At 39.9% G+C, this 8,986-nt stretch overlaps 1 protein-coding gene across 2 annotated transcripts in view; it reads left to right on the top strand.

The window, feature by feature from the left end:
- Window positions 1-504: 504 nt before the first annotated feature.
- EPRS1 (glutamyl-prolyl-tRNA synthetase 1) overlaps window positions 505-8,986 on the top strand; it is a 66,403-nt gene continuing 57,921 nt past the window's right edge. The window contains exons 1-3 of one of the 2 annotated variants that reach the window (XM_034667199.1): window positions 505-1,030; window positions 5,164-5,248; window positions 8,314-8,413. In XM_034667199.1, coding sequence (XP_034523090.1) covers window positions 814-1,030; window positions 5,164-5,248; window positions 8,314-8,413 — 402 coding nt within the window. In that variant the 5' untranslated portion in view covers window positions 505-813. The remainder of the gene's footprint in view (window positions 1,031-5,163; window positions 5,249-8,313; window positions 8,414-8,986) is intronic. The other variant, XM_002920007.4, reaches the window with a different exon arrangement.

Raw genomic sequence — 8,986 nt, 5'->3', positions numbered from 1 at the left:
AAGAAACTATGCAGAGGGAGCGGGGTCCAGCTGAGCCTAGGCTTCCAGACTTCCCACCGCAAACAGGTGAGTGACGCCCTTCTCCACTTGGGACCACCCTAGCCTCCAGTTAAATAGCACCATGTGACCCCACTTAATGCCACGTGGGGCATCTGGTGGGGGTGGAGGGATGAGGTTGAGTGTTGTTTGTTTTTTTTTTTTGTAATTAATTCTTGGCCCCTTGACTCGAATACCAGCCCTTGGAGTGCGCGCACGCGCACACACCCACCCATCCACACCCACACACACAGGGTGGGGAGGAGAAATCCGATGACCCCGTGAAAGGCACGCTTGCAGAGTCCAGGCAAACAAAGCCAACACAATTTCCGGCACCGCTTTTAGTAATGCCTTTTATAAATAAATCTTTACTTTTTAAGCATGATTTTCACGTACGAAAATAACTCTTGGAAATACATTCTTCTTTTGAAAAACAGGAGGAAACATTAGAAAACCTCCCCCCATCCCCAGAGAAACCATGGCTGTCGGTGTGGTGTGCATGCTTCCACGACTCTTCTGTGTTTAGAAACACACAGTGCCATCAACAACACACTGCTCCACTTGCGTGTTGTCTGGTGGCTCACGCGCACCCCGCTCATATGATGGCAACGATCTCACAACTTGCTCTCCTCTCTTTACGAAGTGTCGTAAAGTCTCCTTCGCTTCGGCGTCTCCCCCGGCGGCGTGAATCGCCACGTAAGCCCTCCTGTCCCCAGATGCAGAAGGGAGGGATCGAAGGCCTCGGGCCCCGCGGAGGGGCGGAGACGGCGCACGGCGATGACGCACCACAGTGTGCGCGGAGACGGCGGCAGCCACGACGCAGGGGAGGGGCGAAGGCTGCGGCAGCGTCAGGTGCGCGCACACGTTGCAGCTTCTTGCTTTCGGCGGGTTCGGAGAGGTTCTGACGGCCAGGCAGGCGCGCTGACAGGTAGCCGCAGACCGGCGGAGATGGCGACGCTCTGTCTGACCGTGAATGCTGGAGACCCTCCGCTGGGTAAGGGGCCGAGGCCGCCGACCTGCGTGGGTTGCATCAGCCGGGGAGGGTGCGGGGCAGGGAAGGTCGCCGCGCCCGGCGTTGCGCAGTGGCGGTCGCGGTCTGGGAAATTAGGCCTGCCCTTTCCCCGAAACTGTACGCGGAGTAAGGTCTGCGCCTCTCGTCTTCCGTCCCCTGGCATGTGGGTCTGCTCCTGAAGACAGTTTTCTCGGGCATGGAGGGAGGCGTGGTGTGAGCCCGGGTAGGGCGACACGTCGCTCAGCCTCGGACCTTTTCTCTAAGAGGGATGACTCTCAGCCAACTCCCGTCTCCCTTTTTGAAATGGCTTTCCCTGGAGACCTGGAGCTGCGCGTAGAAATACCGTTTTGAAAGTTAAAATCCCATCATCTTTCCCCTTTTTTAGCATACTCCCCTTTACTTATATCTCCCACCCTCCCTCTTCTCAGAAAAGATCTTCAATCCACTTGACTACCTTATGTTTCGTTGGGTTCAGGGGCAGACAATTGTAGTAGCTGAGATTGCATTACAACTGAGGTTGCATTTATTTTTAATTGGTGGCAGGGTAATTGCTGGAACACTCAAGTACACTGCGGACTGATAGGGCTGCTTTACTCCACACCCTTATGGATGTGGTCAACGCCAGAGTAAACGTCGGATCGGTCACCTTCCTAACACATGTTAAGTTCTGTTTGGATTTGCTTTTCTGTGTGGCCGAGGTTATTGTAGATAGCTTAGAATTTCTGCTTTTTTATTACTTTGGGAAATTACACAAAATAATTTGAGTAGTTTATTAATCTCCTATTTGTTAATGTGTATGCATAGTATAGACTCATAAGTATTTTGCTTTCTTCCTTTCTTTTTTTTTTTTAAGATTTTATTTTGAGTAATCTCTACACCAAACGTGGGGTTCGAACTCAACCGTGAGATCAGGAGTCACCTGCTCTACGGACTAAGCCAGCCAGGTTCTGACACAAGTACTTTTTTAATGTGGGAGATGTGCAGCCCTTTAGATGCAATTGGTCACAGGGTTGACAAAATTACTCATTACATTGTCAACTTCGGTGGTGTGCTGAGTCTTTTGGAATAAAACCCACAATTTAATAGCCATTTTAAATATTTTTAAAATCCTGATGTTTTAACATATTGGTTCCAGTAATTACGGGCTGGCCTCACACAAATCAGTAAACTCTAAAGGAAATGGGTTTGCTCTTTGGGCTGGAAAGTACTAGACAGTGTGGTCTCATGATTAAGAGCAAAAACATTTTTTCCTGGGGCCCGAGTCCAATCCTGGGTGGCACTTACTAGTTGTGGAACCTTGGCACGTTCGGTGTTTGGCTTCTCCCACAGTTCCTTTTTTTTTTTTTTTTTTTTTTTAAATTTTATTTATTTATTCGACAGAGATAGAGACAGCCAGCGAGAGAGGGAACACAAGCAGGGGGAGTGGGAGAGGAAGAAGCAGGCTCATAGCAGAAGAGCCTGATGTGGGGCTCGATCCCGTAACGCCGGGATCACGCCCTGAGCCGAAGGCAGACGCTTAACCGCTGTGCCACCCAGGCGCCCCCCACAGTTCCTTTGATTAAGAAAGGAGGAATAAATGGTCAATAAATAGATTAAATAAATAAATAAATAAATAGATTTTCTACATAGGGTTGGCTGCCAGATTAAATGAGACTTTAGGTAAAATTCCTGACACATTTTAGCTATTGAATAAGCTGTAGTTTTTACTAATGTTACTTAGCAAATCCCCCTGTTTCCTTAGTGATCACATTCTGACTATTCTGGAAGGGGATCTTGAAATTTATTGTCATTTTGAACTGTAGACCAATTATAAATATATGTTTGCTTCTCTCCTCGTTTTTTAATTTTTCACACTGTTTAAGTACATCTTTAAATCGGTAAAATTGGGTGAAACATTTAGAAAAACAGATTGCTTTGCTGGAATTTCCCTGTTTACATGCATCCAGCCTGTGAAGTTTTTTTATAATGTTAAAATAATTTCAAACTTAAAAAGGTACAAGACTAGAACCAAGTACTTTTTTCCCCCTATACCCCTGGGGAGCATATTGCAGATAATGATGCTTCAACATCAGGAATACGCCAACGTCCAGCTCTCTCAAGCAAGGAAACTCTTTACATGACCTGACAGGACCGTCAAAATCAGGAAGTACACATTGATACCATCCTTCTGTTTAATGCACAGACCCTATTCATATTCCAACACTAATTGTTCCAGCAGTACGCTCGATAGTGCAGTTATCAAAATCCAGAACCATGCTTTGCATCTAGTTGTCATGTCTCTCTAGTTTTTTTCAATCTGGAATGTTTTTTCAGTCTTTCCTTGGCTTTCATAGCTTTGACCTCTCTGAAGACTAAAGACCAGTTACCAGAAAAATGTCCCAATTAGATTGTTTGTTGTTTCGTTGTGGCTGTATTCAGCTACACATCTTTGACAAGAGTAGCACAGAAGTGATTGGTTGTTCTTCATTGCAGCCCATCAATTGGTGCATGAATTTGATTTTTCCCATTACCGATGATCTAACCTTGATTGCTTAAGATGTTGTCAGCTGCTTTACAGACTGCAAAGTTTTCTCTTTGCATTTGACAAGCATTTTGTGGGGTGTTGCTTTAGGACCACGTAAACATGCCACTCATACCTTCCTTTACTGGTGTCAGCATCCATTGATGCATGCTACCCAACTTGATTATCATTAGGAAGATGCCAAAAGATGACCTTCTAATTCTCTTGTTCCTTCTACATGTATTAGTTGGCATTTTTCTATCAGAAGATCTTTTTCTTTCCCATTAAAAAAAATTCATAACAAAATGTACTCATGTTATAATCTGTATTATTTACTTTTATTCTTTTAATTAAAAAATTTTATTTTTTTAAAATTAGTTTTATTGAGCTATATTTTACTAAAATTTTTAATTTACTGTAATTTACTAAGTTTATAATTTTTAGTGAATTATAATATAATTTTGTATAATTTACTAAACTTCACCAATTTAAAATTGACAAATATGTACAATTGCCACCGTAATAATGATAGAGAATATTTATCTAGTTTCAGAAAGTTCCCTAATGCCCCTTTACAGTCAGTTCCCTTTCCCCATCTCTGGTCCCTGATAGCCACTGATCTGCTTTCTGTCACTATTGTTCTGTTTTTTCTAGAATTTCATACACCTTGATTCATATCATATATATTCTTTTGTACCTTGGATAGTGCTTTGGGATTCATCTGTCTTGTTGCCTATAACAGCACTTCATGCTTTTTATTTGCCATATAGGATTTGTTTGTATGAATACACAAAAACTTGTATTATTTACAATAGCAGTTACATTGCTACTGTTTGCCAGTAGGAGCCCCTCCAAGCTGGCCTCTGTGTCCTTTTGGCTTATTTGTTTGATGACTTCTTGCTTTCTAGCACAAGATTTTCCAGGTCTGTCTTGTGCCTTCCCTACTGCAGCCCTGTTTCCAGTGGAGCTTGATATTTAGAAATCAATATCTGGTTGTTGGTGGTTCATGGTAGCCAAATTTAAAGGACAAAGGATTAATAAATCAATTTAGGATATATAATAGGTGTTGAGAGGCAGATTACACTGTGTTTTAGAATTTAACTTCTGGACCCTTAGGCCTGCATTCAATTCCTGAGTGCCACATATTTAGTCAAGGACTCTGGGTTCATTATTTAATCTTTCCAAGCCTTAATTTCCTCTTCTGTAAAATGAAGATAAATCTTAAGATCACTACAAAGATTAAAAATTATAGTGACTGTAAAGCATTGTAGCACAGTGCCTACCACATAGTAATCACTCAGATGCTATTAACAATAGTTTTTATACAAGGCACTGTTCTCATTTCTTGTCTCCTGAGGGAGGAAAAGATTTATTTCAATGCCCTTAACTGGAAAGCGAACATATTCAAAAGCAGTCGGACTATGCCAGTGAATAGTTTTTGATATGTTATTTTCCCGAGATGGGAAGATGATCATTTCTCTTTATAGACTACTGGGAAAGAAGTGTACTCCTTGCAGGACTTAATATTGGTTTGTTGAGTCATTCTTACTGCTTTATGATTCAGGTTTTAAATACTACATTGTTAATAAATATCTTTTCATCTCATTCCACGTAGGAGCTTTGCTGGCCGTAGAACATGTGAAGGACAACGTCAGCATTTCTGTTGAAGAAGGGAAAGAGAATATTCTTCATGTGTCTGAGTAAGTACTTTTATATTGTTTCTGGTACTGAACAGCGTTTTTTAAATATTCAGAATTCAATGTTCCATGCTTCTTTTATTTGCTAGTTGGTAGATACCGCTAGACAGAAGTATGTTTTTCTTCCTCTTTTTTAAAAGAAGTATATCCACAGACTTATATTTGTCAGCAAGCTGTCTGATCCCACTTATAATCTAAAAGAAACTAGAAACGTACAGAAAGGTTTTTTTTGTTTGTTTTTTTACTTCTCTGTTTTCACAGCTTTCTACAATGAGCATATATTGTTCTTGATTAAAGTGAATCATTTGCATCCTAAGATATACGGAAGATTAAAAGTCTTTTTTTCTGGGGGCGCCTGGGTGGCACAGCGGTTAAGCGTCTGCCTTCGGCTCAGGGCATGATCCCGGCGTTATGGGATCGAGCCCCGCATCAGGCTCCTCCGCTATGAGCCTGCTTCTTCCTCTCCCACTCCCCCTGCTTGTGTTCCCTCTCTCGCTGTCTTTATCTCTGTCGAATAAATAAATAAAAATCTTTAAAAAAAAAAAAAAGTTTTTTTCTGGAACCTACTGAAGAATAAAAAGAATTGGAAAGGGAGATGATATTATCCTTAATTTTAGTTTAATGAAACTGAGGAATAGATATAACCTGGTTTCAGATTCTTTTAAGAATACTTCACCACATCATAAAATCTGGACCAAATTGAAAGAAATTTTCAAAGGTATTCTCAAGCAGGATACAGATTTGAAATGTGTTTAAAAGGTCCATAATTAACTGAGAGACTTATACTGGGAAAGGGGCAAGATACATAAAAACACATATTCACACTTTTCTACTCCCCATCTCCTCCTTCCTCTCAGTGTAGTTGTATCATCATTTTGGTTGGCTCACCATTCTGTGTTCACACTGTAATGACCCAGTAAGTTTTATTCACTGCTGAGCCACGTATTATTATTTTTTGCGTACAACTTCTACTTTTCCATGGAATAATTGTTTGCTTTGTTCTCTTCTTCTGAAGCCTCTCTAATTCCTGATCTTTTTTATGTGACTTCAGGAGTTTGTAGGAATATTTTCTTGTGATTCAGTATTCTGATATTTCACAGTAATATGCTCTGGTGTGGATCAGTTTTGTTTTTCTGTTTTGTTTTGTTTTTTAAGATTTTATTTTTAAGTAATCTCTACACCCAATGTTGGGTTCAAACTCACAACCCTGAGATCAAGAGTCATATGTTCTACTGACTAAGCCAGCCTGGTGCCCTGTGTGGGTCTATTTTTAATCTGTTCCAGTGGGTGCTTGGTCTCCTTTCAATGTGGAAACTTGGAAATCCTTCTATTTTGTAAAATTATAAAAATTTTTTCTTCGATGATTTTCTCCTCCATTTTCTGTTCTTTATATGGATGTTGGGATTAAGTATCATCTTCATTTTTCACCTATTTTTTTCTTTTTTCTTTACTTTCTGGAGGTTTCTTCAACTTTATCCTGTTTTTCTATTGAGTTTTCCATTTCTGCTATTATATTTTTAGTATCTAACAGCTCGTCTTTTTATTTTTTGAGTACTCTTTTTATGGTATCCTGTTCTTGTTTTATGACTGCAATATATTGTTTCATTGCTTAAAGGAAATTTATTTATTTACTTTTTAAATTTTCTTTTCCCTAATTTGTCCAAGTTGCATTTTTCCGAGTGTTTGTTTTGGTTACTATCTTTCAAGTTAAAAGCTTTCCTCAAATGTTTGGTAACTCCTGATGACCTTCTCAGATTTTAACTGGCATTTAAAGCTTTTTGTAAGTTCTGAAGGGTAGAGTTGGTAGCTCTGAGCATACTTTGGCATGGTCTGATTGAACAGTACGTTTAGGGGGAACTTCTGATGTTAGTATCCTTTGTTATTTCTTCTTAGACTGATCAGGTTATTAGTGAAGAATTTCAGTCTCCTGTTTGGAAGGTAAAGAGTTGATGCCAGAATATTTTGGAAGCTGAGGGTGGGAAGAAGGCTAAGGATCTCAACATCTAGTATGTATATATTCATTCTCCCAGTTACCTGCATAAGTCAGTTCACAGCTGTGCCAGATTTCCCCCAGTTGAGAGACCCTTTGCTTTACTCTTTAGAGAATAAGGCTTCAATTTTTGCCAAGGTGGGGTAAGAGGAGTGGTTCAGCTGAGCAGAATAGTGTTTGATGCTGTCTGTTTTCCAGTGATTTGTATATAGACTTTCTACCACCCCTCCTTATTTTAGCCCTACTTCACTCTCACTTCCATTGATTCATTTTAGTCTTTTGTGGATTCTAAAATTTAGGTTGGGTTGTTTTTCAGCTTTGTCTACTAAAAATTCAGTTTCTTCAGACCTGTTGAGTCCATCTGCTGTCTAGCTTCTTAAACTGTATTGTGACTATTTCTTCTCCTTAGTCTCTTTTTACTTATGGGTATGTGTCTTTTAAAAAAATAATTTTTGCAGAACAATTTTGGTGGGGTTTGAGCTGTCCTCTTTACTTGGAAGTTGATACAACTAGCCTCTTCATGACTGTATATCCCTGACTTCTCTGCCTTGATATATATATTTTTTAAAGATTTATTTATTTATTTATTTGACAGAGATAGAGACAGCCAGCAAGAGAGGGAACACAAGCAGGGGGAGTGGGAGAGGAAGAAGCAGGCTCATAGCGGAGGAGCCTGATGTGGGGCTCGATCCCGCAACACCGGGATCACGCCCTGAGCCGAAGGCAGACGCTTAACGACTGTGCCACCCAGGCGCCCCCTGCCTTGATATATTTGAAATCACTGTTATTCTTGATATCCCAGTTAAATTTTCATATTCCCACCACTGAATAGACAATAGTTAGAAGGACAAAACATTATAGATAGTTCACTTTGAATTGTTGGATTTCGCTGAACATTCAGAACAAATTGGAATTTGATAGAAACAGTAAAGAATAAATTAGGCAGATTTTTAAAAAACTGTAGTCAAAAATACATGGCAAATATAAGGTTTATATTTTTATAGTTCTTTGTAAGTCTCATGACTCCTACTGATTTGCTAGAGCTGTGGTAATATCTTATCTCATGCTTGTATTCTAGAAATGTGGTATTCACAGACATAAATTCCATACTTCGCTACTTGGCTCGAGTTGCAACTACAGCTGGGCTCTATGGCTCTAACCTGCTGGAACATACTGAGGTAAGCAATGAACATTTCCTTGGGTTTGTTTTGATTTATGCTCTGTTCTTTTGAGAACTTCATTTTATTGTTGGATTATATATATATACTATTATTCTATGGGGATATTCATGGAGTTTAGTGATAGACCTAGTTAAGGAATTCTCATCCTGTTTTTATTTTCAGAAAAAAAACAAAAACAAACACCTCATGTCTTCTAAGTATGAACTTTTAATCCCATACCAGCTGTCCTGTTGGGTCAGTGAGTGCTGTTTTCTTCCTAGATTCCTAGAATTTCACAGCTGGATGTGACTGTATAGATTATCTCATGCAATTCCCTTAACTTTGCAGATGAGGCAGCAGGCCTAGAAACGCTAGGAGGTTTATCCAGGGTCACACACATAGTTTGGATCCCCTTTTCCTTTCTAGGTATATGCTTTAATTAATTACAGCAACAGTGGATTAACTTCCAGTACTGCTGTTTAGATGGTTTTTGTTTGTTTGTATTCAGCTTCAATTCTCCTAAGTTTTATGAAATTCAGTATACAAAGAAGAGTTTCCTAGGTATTTACTTTTAAGTTTCACAGGTGGATG

The sequence above is a fragment of the Ailuropoda melanoleuca genome, chromosome 8, assembly GCF_002007445.2.
Source record: "Ailuropoda melanoleuca isolate Jingjing chromosome 8, ASM200744v2, whole genome shotgun sequence".
Taxonomy (NCBI): domain Eukaryota; kingdom Metazoa; phylum Chordata; class Mammalia; order Carnivora; family Ursidae; genus Ailuropoda; species Ailuropoda melanoleuca.
The sequence above is the reverse complement of the archived record's forward strand: the minus strand, read 5'-3'. Positions and strand labels throughout refer to the sequence as shown.